At 37.7% G+C, this 16,838-nt stretch overlaps 1 protein-coding gene across 2 annotated transcripts in view; it reads left to right on the forward strand.

Moving 5' to 3' along the window:
* Positions 1 to 16,838, forward strand: part of zdhhc13 (zinc finger DHHC-type palmitoyltransferase 13) — a 63,450-nt gene that overhangs the window by 24,735 nt on the left and 21,877 nt on the right. For both annotated transcript variants that reach the window (XM_057353928.1, XM_057353992.1), the window contains exons 5-9: positions 9,469 to 9,613; positions 9,731 to 9,795; positions 10,158 to 10,320; positions 16,261 to 16,386; positions 16,592 to 16,725. In XM_057353928.1, coding sequence (XP_057209911.1) covers positions 9,469 to 9,613; positions 9,731 to 9,795; positions 10,158 to 10,320; positions 16,261 to 16,386; positions 16,592 to 16,725 — 633 coding nt within the window. The remainder of the gene's footprint in view (positions 1 to 9,468; positions 9,614 to 9,730; positions 9,796 to 10,157; positions 10,321 to 16,260; positions 16,387 to 16,591; positions 16,726 to 16,838) is intronic.

The following is a 16,838-nucleotide window of genomic DNA, read 5'->3' on the forward strand; positions in this document are numbered from 1 at the left end:
CTGTATTGTGATTTTGTGTTGCGATGATGTTGCGTTTATAAATCAGAATTTTAACAGCGGTTAAAGTGACTGCTGGTGGAATCCTGTTGTAAAATACACCCATGTTCATTCTTTACTTCTTTTTTGAAGCTGCTAGCGTCTGTTTTACATTATAATCCTATGGAGTAAACCGTGTTTTCAAAAAACGTCCTAAGCGCTTTTTAAAACGCCAGCGCCGGTGTCTTTTTCTGCAGCTTAGAGCGTCTTTTGAGGTTGAAAAAAGTTCTACTTTTCTGAATAAAACGCCCTACGTCAAGCTCCTTTTTCACAGCTAACCAATGACAGAGACCTGTCTTTCCATAACAACATGCGAGGAACGTGATTGGTCGAAAAAATAAAATGGCGGCCGAAACGCGTTGAAGGATAGTTTTGTATAAATGTAAGTTTAATTTTCACTTTCAACAACTTCTGATTGCATTTCTATTGAGAAATTAGTATTGTAGTTTTAAAATATGTGATTAGTTATTGCAAAGACGCTCTCCGTTTCTAATTCAAATAGACTTCCGTTACGCTGCATATGTTTCTCTGGGCTGCCTTCGTGCGCGGAGTCATGGCGTTCGGCTGCTATTTATAACCGAACGCTGCAAGCGTTTTTTTTTACTAAAAAAGCGCTTTTGTCAACTTTTTCTTGTCAAAAAAATAGCTAGCACAACATGATGACGTCACAAATATGCTAATTAGATTAAATTTTCTCCACAATGCAGCTTTAAAGATTCCATTGACACACATCAAGTCCATTTCACACATTGCACACATCAAGATTTTCTGTGATCACGAACGTTTTTATGCTTTTCACTATCACCATGTTTTCATGTCTTTAATTGAAATAGTTTGTTCCAGTCATTCTTTTGATCGTTTTAAGTCATATTTTCATTGTAAAAATAAAAAAAGTTATAAGTTGCCCTTGCATGTATTAGACACGTACAATTGCTAAAATTAAAGTGTCGGAACAAAAGTTGCATTCTATCTAAAAGCCAATGCTCACCCAGACCTGCCTGAAACTCTTCGTGCAACCACACCCCCACAAATCTACGTCAGTTCATGGTATGATTTGACTAAGACCACCCAAATGTATACGCAAGTAAGGTGGGCGTACCTGTCAGTACAATTGCTTTGGAACCTGATGTTCCAAATATGGTAAGAGCCGTTACATTTCCGTCACACGCTTGCAGTATTCGACCAATCACTACGCACTAGTTAACTGGCCAATCATAGCACACCTTGCTTTTCAGAGCGATGAGCTTCGTAAAATATCTGCACGTTTCAGAGAGGCGGGGCAAAGAGGAGATACTAACATGCACGGTATGTGGAAAATACAGCGCTTTTGAACATTAAATCGTGTATACACACTGCATTAAACGTTTTTTCCTGGCTCAAAATGAGGTGGAGGTGGTGCCATCCTGGGGCCGGATTCACAAAACATTCTTTAGAAGAAAATTCTTCTTGACTGCCATGTTTTTTCTTAAATTATAATTTAAGAAAAAAGTTGGCAATGTTTTGTATTCCTGACAAAAACTTCTTGAGACAGTTCTTAAAAATTTTCTCTAAATTCATTTTAGGAAAAAAATTAAGAATCCAAATTCTCGAAAGAAAATCTTTCGTAAATATCATCTTAATATCAGCCTAAATCTCAAAAGGTAAGATGTTTAAACATGTATTTGGCTGTTTCACATGTGACGTGTATTGTATTGAGCCAGAGTATTTTTTTGACGTTTACTTGCCATTAGGGAATATTTATTTTGATATAATAACGATAAGGTTAACGATAAGAGTGCTTTTTACATTATTCTGGGACAAAGTGACTGGAAACGGAGGGTCACAAGTTATTATGCCGTAGTAACACACCAAAAGTATTATAATATATTATATATTTTTTAACTCTTGCTAACATATTAGCTAACATGTGATCGCAAATGCCATTTAACACAACACATGCTAATATACAGTATTAGGCTATATAAGAATGCGATGTGCTTGTTACACACAAAGTTTATTGCATAGATAAACATATACAGTTACCACACGAGCAAGCGAGTGTAATCATATTATTTTATCCTTAAGATGAAAATGAAGATGTTCTTAAGAAAATATTTGAGAAGGTTTTAAGAAATGTTTGAGAATCACACTTACGAACATTCTTACGAACTTCCTATAATTAATCTTAAGAACAATCTTATTTTTTGTCTTAAGAACAATTTTATATTTTGTCTTAAGAACAATTTTATATTTTATCTTAAGAACAGTTTTGTGAATCCGGCCCGATCTTGTACACACACACGTACTACCGTACCTTTAAGTGGCTTAACCAAAGTGACTTTGACATATTAAAAGTTTTTAAAAAATTAGATGAACATGAAAATATTACGTTTTATTCAACCAAACAGAAATGTTTTTTTTTTAAATCAAATAAAGCTTTTCTATTATTTTCAACTAACTTTTCAGCCCACAATAGCCAACTGAATTAACCAGTCTTACTAAATGAGCAGAGCTCATTCACATCTTGCATTCTCTGTGGTTCACTTTAAATGATTCAATGATCTCTTAGATTCATTTAAACTATTGAACATTTCAGTCACTAACGAATATGTTCAAATGTGCAAATCGTTCTGAACGCAATGTGCGTTCATACTGGGGAACTCGCTGTGTACAGTATACGCTGATTCAACGATCCAACTGCACAGCTGAAGACATTACAATGATGGACGTCATGTTAATTTAAGACATTTCAAGAAATTAAACGTACTTGGATGCAAAACAAAAGCTGTGAAACACAGCTAGCTCTTGTTCTGGAACTCTTTTTAGCACCTCAGTGTGCTGATAACGAAACGGAACATCTGTGTGTCCATCCTCCTCAACCACAGCCATTGGCTTCTGCTTTCCACACCACTGGCCAGTTCTTAATTATCCTCCACTGGACCACTGAAAAGTGACTTATTTGTCAGCTATGGTGACCTCTGCATTATACCCGTCCAGTGATTAGTGAACTCACGCACTGCAAGTTGTGAACACGCGTACACCCAGAGCAGTATCGCTGCAGCGCCCGGGGAGCAAGTGCACCTCATTCGTTACCCGCCGGCCTGAGAATCGAACCGGCAACTTTCTGGTCACGAGTCCGACTCTCTAACCATTAGGCCATGACTGCCCACACCGTTATTGCATGCTCAGTGCCTCCGGTCCCGTATGGCATTACATTACAACACATTACCAAAATCAAGGCTACCATACGCGCCAACCCGTTGGCTAAGGCTGTTATAGCCCCACTGGCACTGTTAATGCATGCTCTGTGCCCCCGGTCCCGTATGGCATAACATTGCCTCAAAGCTTAGTTTAATCCATTTAACTGTAGTACACACGGAGCACTACGTTTCCCCACGGACCATTATTACTGACGCACAGCCCATTAAACTCTGGACATGTTATGTAAACACAGAAGACGCTGCAGAATAAATTACTGAAAAATATAAAGTGGGCAGAGGTTTTAATTTCTTCTCTGACAACCACGAGACTGCGACAAACATTGTGTGTGTGTGTCTGTGTGTGTGTTTGAATGGTGAGAGAACATTGTGCTTGGTACACTGTAAAAAAATTTGACGCAAAATAATAGTGAAATGCATGGCAGCACAGGGTGCCAAAGGTTTACCATTAACAGAAATAACGGTACACCCTGAACTGAGGTCACGTGTTTAAACTGTGAACATAAGAAAACGTGTGTCTACCATACAATAAAATAACGTGTTTTCACTGTAGTACGAAATGATTTGTCTGTTAAATAAAAAATGACTTCAATTAAAATGGTTGAATTTATAAATTGGTAAAATGAAAAAGACTCTTTGCTTTGACCTTCAGGTTTTCTTTAGCTTTTATGGCTGATAAAAGCTGAGAGAAAGTGATTTCATGTTCTTTCTGATGGTGAGAGTCGTCATCTACTGGCCTGTCTCCATTCATGTACTGTATTCACCGGTTATAAATGCTTTTGTGATGCTCGCAGACATTACAGTGTTTAATGATATTATGAAGGACTTTAAAACACATCATGGACATTAAAAATGGCTAAAACATGAGATACGCAGACATCAAGATTCAGCCTGTTCATCTCAACAATGGTGATAACTAACAAACTATTCAGATAAACGCAATGCATTCTGGGTTCCAATCATAGCACACAACTCATCCGTGATTCCCAGCATGCATTGCAACATGAAGCTTTTCATTTAATGTCACCACTGTTGAGATTCATACATTGATTATTCATGTCTATGTGTGTAAAACCAGCTCCAGTATTTTAATGTAAATTATGTTTTCAAAATCTGTTCATATGAATGTCATCGCAAGAAATCTGTGCTTTCAGCCAAAGCTCATTTACACAGATATAACCAAAACCCAACAAAAATATGAATCACATAAAACCAACAATCAACTAGATGACGATTAACGTCATCATCAACCAGACAAATAAATCTGGTCACTTTTTCTTTTGAGTGTCCTTCATTTTCCAGCCCAAAGAGAGATCACAGTATATTAGATGAAGGGTGAAGAGCTCAACTAAAGTAAACACTGATCACATTAATGGTGACTTTAATAACAATGAAACATCAAGTCATTCATGTTCTGCAGCATGTTGATTTGTTAAAGTCCCTGTGAAGCAGAAGTGGTGATTGTCTTCAGTTTTCTGACATATTTCACAATGAAAGTAAATATTGAATGAGGAAGAATAGTGGGTGTGGTTCATGTTTTCTACTGTGATTGATTGGATGAATAAAAACAATATGTTCTGCTCAGGCCGTCAAACTCACTTCATCAGAGAAAGATCATCACTAGAGGACAGAAGTGCATTTTCAGATTTCATGATAATTACTTTTGTTTAAAAGAAAACATCGTTTTTTTCAGTAACATGGAAAAATGTCAATTTGGTGTAAATGTATGCCGTTTTATGGAATTTTACTATTTTAATAAAAAAATGTGAAAATACTGTTACGTTACACTGCATTTTCCCTGTAAAAATAAATTTATTTTTTACAGTGTACAGATAGCATCTAATTAATCTTTACATTTATCACAAAGAACTGTGAATTCTACATGGTGTAAATAGAATATATAAGGCAACTAGTACATGTAGCCGCTGCTAAATTCAACTGGGAACATAAAGACTATATTTGGTGTCAATGTGTGTTTTTTAAATATTTTTTATAGTTATGATAAAAATGCGATATGACTGTGAAATTCTAATGGATCTTTCAGTAAAAATACACTTTATCCAACTTTGACAAAAAAATAAACATGAACATTTTTTAAAGGACATGTCAGGTTAACAATACACAACAATTACTTTAATTTAAAGGAAATAGACCGTTTTTTCCAGTAACACATTTAATCAGTTAAAGAACAGGCGAAATGTACATTAGGTGTCAATGTATGCTTTTTATGGAATTTCACAGTTCTGATTAAAATGAGATGTTACTGTTAAATTCTACTGTTTTTTTCTCTGTAAAAATACATTTATTTTTTACAGTGTACTTTCCTTATCTTTAAACCAACTTTTAGGACTTCAGCCAGCCAAGTTTATCCAAATTTGACACACTTCATGCCTGTTGTCTTTCCAGTCTTAGATGCTTTTACCCAGAAAATTGTCATCAAATGAGCTACTGTATTTGGTGGTCCAGTTGGGTATAGAATTTGTGGGGCAAGTTCTGATTTGTAATGCATTGCAGAGCTCAAAATTGCGACCATTTTGATCGCACGTGCTCACAAAAATGTACCTGTGCAACCTCAAAATATATTTAGGAGCATTTTTGCGAGTGCACATTTTGTTGTGGTGAGCGAGAGAGAGAGAGAGATAGCAAGCAGGATCTAAGTAAAAAGTATACACTGACTGACACACACCATGCAAAATGATAGACAAATTAAATTAAAATTTTATGCCTTTTGTGACTTAAACAGCAATAGCAAGCAGGATGTTAGAATAAAGTTCAAACTATACACAGGGTGGCCGCGGATCCTTAACACATCTTAAATTAAGATTTCCTAATATAAGACCTTTAAAATTCTTAAAAAGTATTAAATTCAGATTCTACGGGTCTTAAATATTTTGGTCTCATTTCCGCAAAAAATCTTTCAGTCTGACGGACAAATGACTTTAAAATCATTGAACAGACCTAAGATTTTTCTCCCCGCAATAGTTACTGAATCGTCACGACTCATCAGAGAGAACTGAGGTCGCAGAATACAGGTTGAAGTAGCCGACAGCTAGTTTACAGCATTCTAGCTAAATTGTTTAAATGCAAGCTTAATAAAAATGGCTAAAATGATGAGTTCTCGTGGTGGTTAAAGCTGGTGCCTGGAAATGTCTACGAGGCAAACTGTGCCATTTGTCGGAGATGTTTTAAACTCTGTATGAGCATCGAGGTGGTGGAATCACACAGGCACAGAGGGAAGCAATGAGCACGCGAAAGGCCTCCAGCAGATTACAAGGTTTCTTTTGCACTCTTTTTAAATTGTAATGGATAATGATGTACAGCCGCTTGATATCGCAGAGTAAAACCCGACAGGATTCTGACGCGAAGCGGGGTTAACGTTACAACCGGCTGGATGTACATATCTCGCACATTAAACGGCTAACGTTACCACATGAGCAAATTATTGCACCCGAAATATTGACTTTAAATATTTTATTTGTAACAAATACAAACCTCATGCGTGGAAAATGCGTTTCCTAACGGCTTTAATCCAATGCGATGTTCAAACAAGACGAACATGCAATTTGGTTAAATCATTTGTAAATATAATCTCATGTGTTATTAATTAGGCATTTATATTTGTTTTTATTGGTGAATATTAAACTAAACCCATCAAGATGACGCGCAGCACCCGTATGACCCTGTGTTAGTTTATAAAGAGCACTTACACATGTGTACTGTAACTTATAGCCATGGAAAAGAATGAAGAGATCACGCCAGCTTTGCATTTAATTTGCATTTCTACATGTATTCCAGTCCAGTGTATCTTGAATTTCAACAGAAACAAACCTCAGGAGTGACACAGTAAAGTGTATAATGAATGAAAGCTGTGATTAAAAATCAGGCTTCTTCCATCACATGTGACCCAGTCTGTGAAAACCCATCTAAAGTATTTTTTGTGATTGCTGTTTCTACATAAAACCATTTCATGTAAAGTAAAGAACATTCTGTAAAAATATAACCTTGATATCTTTACCTTCTTGGTATCTTAGACTGAGTAAGGCCATGTCAAATATTGTAATCATAGTGAAATTAATGCTTGAAACCAAATTTTATGCTCGTTATCTCGTAATTAGATTCAGAGACTTTAGCCCCGGTTTTCTCATACTGGGTCACATATTTATACGTCTAAAAAAAAATGTATGGTGTTGGAAGCTTCTAGGACAGACATTCAACACAATGACAATACAAATATAATAAGATATACAGTCTAAAAGATTCTAAAATATGCATATATAAAATAAAAGACTATTGTACAGAAAATGGGGGATAATCACATATAAGAGACACTACAGGGTAGTATATAGTAGAATATACATATTAACAGATTGTATGTACACTTGTGCAAATGGATAATGTTTTAAGTAGAGGTAGAGTTATATACATGTAGAAATAGAATGTACATATAATGAGGCACTATAGTGCAGACTATAGGAGTAGTGAAAGTGGAATATTGCTCTTAAGGAGCAGTTTTCTGTTTAGGAGGGAGATTGCCTGGGGGAAGAAGTTGCTTCTGTGTCTGGATGGAAGTCCTGGTGTTTGGTGCTCTAAAGCGCCGGCCAGAGGGCAACAGTTCAAAAAGTTTGTGTGCGGTGTGTGTATAGTCAATGATAATTTTTCTTGCCCTGTTTTTCACTCTGGAATCATACAGGTCATGAAGTGTGGGCAAAGGAGCACCAATAATCTTCTCAGCACTACGAACTGTCCGTTGTAGTCTTCGTAGGTCTGATTTGGTGGCCGAGCCATACCAAACAGTAATTGAAGTGCACAGAACAGATTTGATGACCTCTGAGTAGAACTGGGTCAGTAGCTCCTATGTGGGACACTTCAGGTCCTGAGAGATGGTGGAGCCCAGGAACCTGAATGACTCCACAGTATCCACAGTGATGTCCAGGATGGTGAGGGGTGGAAGTGATGGAGGGTTCCTTCTAAAATCCACTATCATCTCCACTGTCTTGAATGCTTTCAGCTCTAGGTTGTTTTGACTGCACCAGGCAGCCAGCTGAGCAACCTCCTTTCTGTAAGCAGATTCATCACCGTCTTGAATGACTCTGGTGTCATCACACTAAACTATGGAAATTGAAATCACAAACATGAAAAGTTAACTTAATGGTTGTTGGAATTGTAAAGATAATACTTACAGCATCACGTGAAGCGAGACAGATCCGCCATGTTGAGAAGAATGTTTCAACGCGGGCAGCTTGCATGTACATGGATGACATCAGACCCAAAATCTCTACTCTTAAAGATTTTAAGTTGTTGTAAATGTCAAGTTTTTGTAAATTAATTCAACAAAATTATTCACCTAACTTGAAGAGTGTCATTTTTACAAACTCATAAACACCAGGAAAAATACTCATCAAAGTCTATTCATTCGAACTTATTGTAATGCCTGAAAAAAACAACTAGTAAGATTTACTTAAAAAATTGTTGAAATTTCAACATTTTTTCAACATAAATTGCAGGTGCAAACGTGATATTGATTCAACGCAATTAACATTGACAAATTAACAATTTTTTAACATTGATTCAATGGTTGCTTGCTATCTGGGTATAGATTTAATACAAATCCTATAGATATTTCTAAGATCAGTAAATATCACATTACAATGGTGAATTAAAAAATGAAATGAAGAGCCACAAACCTGTATATTTAACTTTAAAACACTTGGGTATATTGAAACAGAACAGTTATTTTAAATTTAAGATGCAGTATAACAAACAAAATTTCACAAAAATAGCTCTAAATGGAGGCTGCAATCATGTGAACCGCTGCCTTTTATATGAAGGTGATGTTAAATTCGAGGACACACCTGGATCCCATGTTAATTAAGCAATGACTGAAGGATACTCCCTGTTGTGTTGTAAAAAGAAAAGTGACATCTAGTGGATAGTAGTAGCAATAGCATGAACGTAAATGAATGTTCAGTGCTTGCATAAATATGAAAAAAACAGCTTTTGAGAATCGATATTAATTTGATCTGTTTAAAAAAAGATTAATCGATTTTTCATTTTTTTTGCCCAGCCCTAGTAATAATGACATGTACATTTAGCTATCTTTGATGCTGTGAATGTTAATGTTTATGTCCATTACAGCAGTAATATCAGAGGTTCTGCAACAGGCTGAGATTCTAGCAGCCTTTGTCTGTTTTGTAGTTAACATAGAGTGTTGATGTTTGTCCACATCTTTCAACAGACAGGGTCATTTGTCTATGGTCATTCAGCTCATGCGGTATGGAGCTGATCCATCATTAGCAGATGGAGAGGGGTATCGTGGTCTCCATCTGGCCGTTCTCTTCCAGCATATGCCCATTGCTGCCTACTTAATGGCCAAAGGACAGGTGTGACTAACATACACAGTGACATCTTATAATTAAACTTTAAAAACTGAGTAATGCAAGACCATTTACAAAGTTTGTATGTAAAATACAATATATTTGTTTTTGTGTTGATTTTAGGAAGTGGATTCCCTGGACATAAACGGCCAGACCCCATTGATGTTAGCGGCACAGAAAATCATTGGGTACAACTCCCATACAACTCACTAGACTAGACACTAGTCATACAATGCATTTATGCATTTGGCTTTTGTGTGATGGTTTGTGTGTTCCGTTGGGATCAAACACATGGGAATTTTGTGCTGTTAATGTGCTCTTGAGCTACTGTAAAATAATGCCGGTGCTAGTCCTAGGGTTCTTGTAGCTCAGCTAGTAGAACATGACATTAGCAGCACCAGGGTCATGAATTAAATTCTGTTGGAATACACCTTTGGATAAAGGCTTTCGCCAAATGCATAAATAGACAACCTTTTAGGTGCATCTGTCTTGCTGAACAAGGAATGTGGTTACAATGCTTCACTTGTTTTTGTGATATTTTTTCACACAGACCTGAGCCCACAAACTTCCTGTTGAAGTGCAATGCTTCAATAAATGCTGTAGATAAAGTGAACAGAAACTCACCTCTGCACTGCGCTGTGCTGGCTGGGAATGTGGATGCTGCCCACATCCTATTGGAGGCTGGAGCCAGTGTTGACCTGGAGAATGCCAATGTAAGTGGCTGGTGGCATAAGCAAATCTTACAATACTGTTAGAGGGAAACTGGCTGCACTTCTACCCAAATTAGTAGTAACTAACTGATTCAAGTTAGATTTTGTTCACAAATGTTGGCACACAGTTCCCTGTACTAAACAACTAGTCAAAGTATGTTCTGTGCACCTTCTGAGAGAACAGTCAGCTTTTGTGGGCGGAGTTTGGAGGAGAGACGTGAACTGAAATGGTTGTCAGTCAGCATCTGTCAGAATTGCTTGCATTGGATGTTTTTTTTTTTTCAAATCATTTTGCAATGTAGCCTATAATAATCCAACAGTTTTAGTTTATTCGTATTTTTAGCTTATAGGCCCAATGTGGAATGACAGTTTTTAATGAACTGTTTTGTTGTAGGGGTACAGAGTAACTTACATTACATTCTTTTAGCAGTCAGTTATAGGCCTAATTAATATAGGCTATTCATGAAGGGAGAGGGCTCAATTTTTTGTTTGAATTTACTTTGTTTTGCTCAATTTTATATTAAGTTGTATTGTATTTTTTTGAAAAGCAAGACAAATGATAAAAAGCACATTTTGACTATTCAGTTTGTGCAATAGTGAAAAAAATGGCTTAATAAATAGAAGAAATGCAAAAAATCATGTTCGGTATTATTCGGCCTTCGGCCAAGTGTTTCACATCATGTTCGGCTTCGGCCAAGAATTTTTGTTTCGGTGCATCCCTAATTTGTATCTGCTTGTCACACGGATGTCCATTATACTACCAAACCCATAGGCATAATCTAAAAATAGGAATAATACATCAGGGGGCTTTGTCAAAAAGGAGGTTCTGCTCACTCTGCGCATGGGTACTGTGCATGTCAGACACCACAGAGCCGCTTCAAGTTGAACACACCCCATATCAATATTAATGATATTGTCTAATCCCGCATCGCGTTGAAAAAATATATCGATATATCTTAAAAATCGATATATCGCCCAGCCCTACTGTCTAGTACAATTGCTTTGGAACCTGATGTTTCAAATATTGTAAGAGGCGTTACATTTCTGTCACACGCTTGCAGTATTCGACCAATCACTACGCACTGGTTAACTGGCCAATCATAGCATACCTCGCTTTTCAGAGCGATGCGCTTTGTAAAAAATCTGCGCGTTTCAGAGAGGCGGGGCAAAGAGGAGATACAAACATGCACGGTATGTGGAAAATACAGCATTTTTGATCCTTAAATTGTGTATACACATTGAATTACATCTAAAACAAACGATAATATTTGTTTTAGCTGTGTCATATGACCCCTTTAAAAAATAGAAACATTAAAGAGAAGTATATACTGTATTTAAGTATAATTTGTTCCCTGCTCAAAGCCGGCCCTGAGCCTTCTTTAGTCTTTTTACTTCTGGAGTATTTGCCGTCAGTTTTCAGTGCTTTAGCGCCAGGGATTTGCCGTATTGGCCCAACCATTAGACTTGGTTCTCAGAGCTAATGCACATGACATCACCCTGTCCGATTCCCTTGATGAATGACCGTCTGTCTCAGGGGAAGGGCATGTTGTGACACCTGAGGCCAGACCTCTGGAACCTCCATGTGTGGCTCTTGAAAAAGACGAGGAGAACTTAAGCGGCCTCCCTCTTGCAGTCATTTAGACTATCATGCAGACGAGAGCCCCCTCCACTTTGCGCCTCTACAGCCTCTGAACTCATTCGGTTTCTCTGCGTTGGAATGTATTGCCAGTCTCCTGCAGCATCAATCACAACATTCAATAAACAACTCAAATATACCTGTTCCGCACTTACTTGACTAACCAATAACTGTCTTTTTTTTGTTCCATTGACTTCCATTCATACACATGTGAATGCGGCAGAACAGAAACGCAAGCTTATGTAAATGTTATGGGAAAAGATTTTGCATTTCGCTCCATTCCAAAGTATATGTTTGGTGAACTCTGGCCTGTGAATTCTTAAGGTGATAACTTGTAACCAATAGAAGATCGATACACCTCGGCGTGACCTTTTCAGTGACCTGCTTATATCACACAGTCGAGTTCTGTACAGCAGCTTTGAAAAAAATGACAATAACGGTATCAGAATCCATAATATGTAAATAATTAGATTAGATTCAACTTTATTGTCATTGCACATGTACAAGGCAACGAAATGTGACCTCTGCATTTAACCCATCCAGAGAGTAGTGAACACACGCACAGCAAGTGGTGAACACACGTACCCCCGGAGCAGTGGGCAGCTATCACTGCAGCGCCCAGGGAGCACGTAGGGGTAAGGTGCCTTGCTCAAGGGCACCTCAGTTGTTACCCGCCGGCCCTGGGAATCGAACCGGCAACCTTCTGGTCACGAGTCCAACTCTCCCATAATAGGCCACAACTGCCCCATAATAATAATAAAAATAATAAAGCTCCAACTGTTTTTATCAACGGTTTATCTGGTGGCTGCCACCCATACATACAGTGCTCTGCTAAGAAATGTATCATTCTAAGCTTTAGCCAATGTTCCTTCCTAGGGATGTAACAATTCACTCAGCTCACGATGCGATGTGATTCACGATTCTGATCTCACGATGCGATTTATTCACAATTTATTTTTACAAAATGAGTTGAAACAAATTAGAAATGAACAACTTACCTTGCATTATTTCTTAAATGCTTCACGTTTCTTTGTATAATAATTTTTTTTATTTCAAATAACAAAACTAAACTGCAATTTTAAAACAAATTAATAATAGAAAAAGTATCTTTAATATAAACAGACTAATACTGTCTGTGCTTTTCTTGGATTTTTTTGCATTTAAGAAATATCAGCATGTCCACGTTTAGGTTTGCAGTGAACATGGCGGCCCCTGCTGTTCAAAAAATGTATTGCGATTCAGTTCACACTTCAACCGATTTGAATCGTCACACATTATAATCGATTTTCAACCGGCTCACGGTGAATCGTTACATCCCTATTCCTTCACCAAGTGTAAATGTAAACAGGTGCTTTAAAATGCCTAAAGCTATTCACTGAAGCAGAAAATCTGACAATGATCGCCTCTCGTGAATTTTCAGATGTTTTAGCACAGCCGTGTGTCAAATGCATGTCAGTGCACATCTACAGACGGAAAATCTCTGCATGAACTCCACATGACCACTCATTTCATCTTTTTAAATCTCCTAATTGACTATTTTTAAGTGTAGCTTAAGTGAACACTTAAGGCCGCTGTATATTAATATATCAGCCATTCAGATATTGAAAACATGTTTTATGTCTAAAAAATATTTAATCTTGTTCATTCTCTCCCTTGCTTACTTCAGCTTTAATACTCCTAGTAGCATGGCCTTGTTAACTAACGGTTCTGTTTAGCATGTTAACAAAATGTTATATAGGCCTACTTTCCTACTTGTAAGTCGCTTTGGATAAAAGCGTCTGCCAAATGAATAAATGTAAACGTAAAGTGTGGTGAAGTATCACAATTCCATCAATCACTAAGCACTTTTCAGTGACAACCGGGCAGAGCAGCTCAGTCACCGGGAAGTTGTTACCCCTTCTTATGACTGAAAACTATGAATAGGATTTCACCTGTGACCTACCAGGGGGGTTGTAGGGCTAGAAAGCGGCGGCTTACATTAGTCTGTCCATAGAGATAGAGCACAAGCTGGACAAATTTTCTTCCGTTTCAAGCAACAAATACTGAGATCACCTAATCCCCCTAAGTGTGATCCCGAATCATGTATTTTCCAACTTTTCAGTTTCTCTGTTGGTGAACCTGTGTCCTACCTCTGGTGAGTGTCATTCCACCCTAGCATTTGTGCAACCCCAGTTGGGGCCTCTTGTAGAGGTCTTCTGGCAAGACCCGGGCTCCGTGTCGGGTCCCAAATGTATTACTTCGGGTCCCGGGTCTGTTTAACAATGTGTGTAATACCCGAGTCGATAGGAGAACACTGCTGCGATCAGTGTCAGTCTGCATTATGTGTGTTTAGTAACGTGCATCTCGTAAAATTAGGATGAGAAAAGTGCGAGTCTGGAAATGAGGGAAATAACACGAGCATCCTCAGCCGTCAGCAGCAAAACTCAGATCATGGATGCCTTCATGAGTGATGTGGGGAAAAGCGCGTATTCTACTTTTTCCTCATGTTTATAATAATATGAATGAACCGTCTTGTTATATCTAAAAAAAATTGGTCAGACTCTGCTCAGAGAGCACAGAGATGATAGCAAACAAGTGCTGCTAATGTCAGCGGTCATTGATGGCACTAAACGATCATTATTGTAGTTCAACTTCGACAAACAGTTGAAGTTTTGTTTTACTTGACTCGATAGAGAAAAACAACGCAAACGTGCAAAGTCACTGTCATTCGTCACAGTGACAGCAAGTAGACTTTTGAAGCTGGAATAGTGAATGGAATTAAACATGTGCGTTCAATTGGCGAGAGAGGAATAACATGAATTAAATTTTAAAATGAGGATTCCATCACAGTCAGGTAGGCAGAAGGCCACGTACAGGTAAGACGAAAGGTTTTATTTTTGCAACTTGTTTACGGACTGAATTTGCTGTGGAATATGTGCCAACCGAGTCGAGTCGGGTCCAGCCCGGTTCGGGTCCAGTTTTCAAATAATATTCGGGTCCGCGTCAGGTTCGGGTAGTAAATTTATGATTTTTCTTGGTTCTGCACGGGTCCAACTTTAAAATTATTGGACGGGTCTGGGTTGGACCTGTGTAGCACATTCACGGGTCTCTTCTGGTTCGGGTCCACATTTTTGGACCCGTGAAGACCTCTAGGCTCTTGCACAGCCATTCCTCGTATGTGTTCTCCCTGCCTGGTGAGACCATGCATGCATCCACATTAATATACCTCCCTTTTGGTATGATGTGGTCTCCATAGCACTCTCTTTCCTTGTGGTGCATTGCAGCTATCTTGCTAATAGTCAGAGAGAAAGGGAAAACCCCTAGTGAATTAAATTAAATTTTACTTTTCACAGTGTGGATTGTTCCAAAGCAGCTTTACAGGAGAAAAACACAGAAAATGTAAAACACAGCACAGTGCATGGTGTTTATAGAACAAGCAAGATCATTCTAGTAAATAATATCTAATAATATCTAGGGCTGTGTATTGGCAAGTGCCTCCAGATACGATACATATCACGATAGATGGGTCACGATACAATATATTGCTATGTATTTCGATACGATACACATTTGCGATATATTGCAATACTTTAAATAGAAAATGTCAAAAGTAGAGCTAGAAATACAACATGCTGTGCACCAGCGGGGGTTTTCTGTAAGGATAAGTGTAAAAACATCCCTTACCCCTTTAACAGTATTTGTTGGAGTAACAGTGCAGCCTTCAATTTGCAGGTTTTAATCCAAAATATTATTTTTACGTGTCTTTGGTCAGATAAGTCATATTTCTGTTTTATTAGAGCTTAAAAGAAGGAAATGACTAGTCATCCAATGTTATATATCTTCGATGCACTCTGCCAATTTGAATAGTTGGAAGGAATCATCTGGTCTTGATGAGATATATAGCTGAGTATCATCTGCATAACAATGGAAGCTAATTCCATGTTTTCTAATAATGTTTCCAAGGGGCAGCATGTATATGGAGAATAGCAAGGGTCCTAAAACCGATCCCTGAGGTAATCCATAATTTACTTGCGTTAGATTTGACGATTCCCCATTTAAATGGACATATTGATATCTGTCTGATAAGTAAGATCTGAACCATTGTAGTGTTTGTCCCTGAATACCGGTATAATTGTGTAGGCGATCTAAAAGTATTTTATGGTCTACAGTATCGAACGCAGCACTAAGGTCAAGTAGGACTAGTAGTGAGGTGTTACCTTTATCTGATGCTATAAGCAGGTCGTTTGCAATTTTAATGAGCGCAGTTAAGTAAGTGAAAACATTACCTTGTGTCTAGGATTTTTTTACTGAAGATGTTTTTATTTCAGGGTCATACTGCCATTGACCTGGCACACCAGGTGAACAGTCCTCTCCTCATTCACATGCTCAATGTGATAAAGACTGAACGAATCAAGGCCAACTCCATGTGTCTGAAAGTTCTCAATAAATACAAGGTAGGCCTACAGTCACGCAAGTTCAGCTTAATGAACACATTTTAAATCCGTCATTAGGTTTTCATTAAAAAGAAAAGAAAATGATCTAAATGATCATATCTTATTTTTACGCACATTCCTCTGTTTCAGACTTTTATTGAATTTAAAAGACTTGAGTGTGTGATGGTGTGTATTTTGTTAGATTTTTGTGTTTCTTATGTTTCAGGGGTATCTGCAGTGTGTATTTAGTGTTGTTGTGTTGGGTGCCATTGGTGCCATATTAGACATGAGGACGGAGTCTTGGTTGTTGAAGGGGGTACTGCTTGCCTGCATTATGGCTGTTGTCAACCTTACTTCAAGGTGCAGTTTGAAATGTTTTATTTTTACATATTTAATATAACTATGGTGAAAATTAAACTTCTGAGTAGTCACATACATACTACATGAATGGCATCCTTCAGAAACAACAATAT

The sequence above is a fragment of the Triplophysa rosa genome, linkage group LG1 (assembly GCF_024868665.1).
Source record: "Triplophysa rosa linkage group LG1, Trosa_1v2, whole genome shotgun sequence".
Lineage (NCBI taxonomy): Eukaryota > Metazoa > Chordata > Actinopteri > Cypriniformes > Nemacheilidae > Triplophysa > Triplophysa rosa.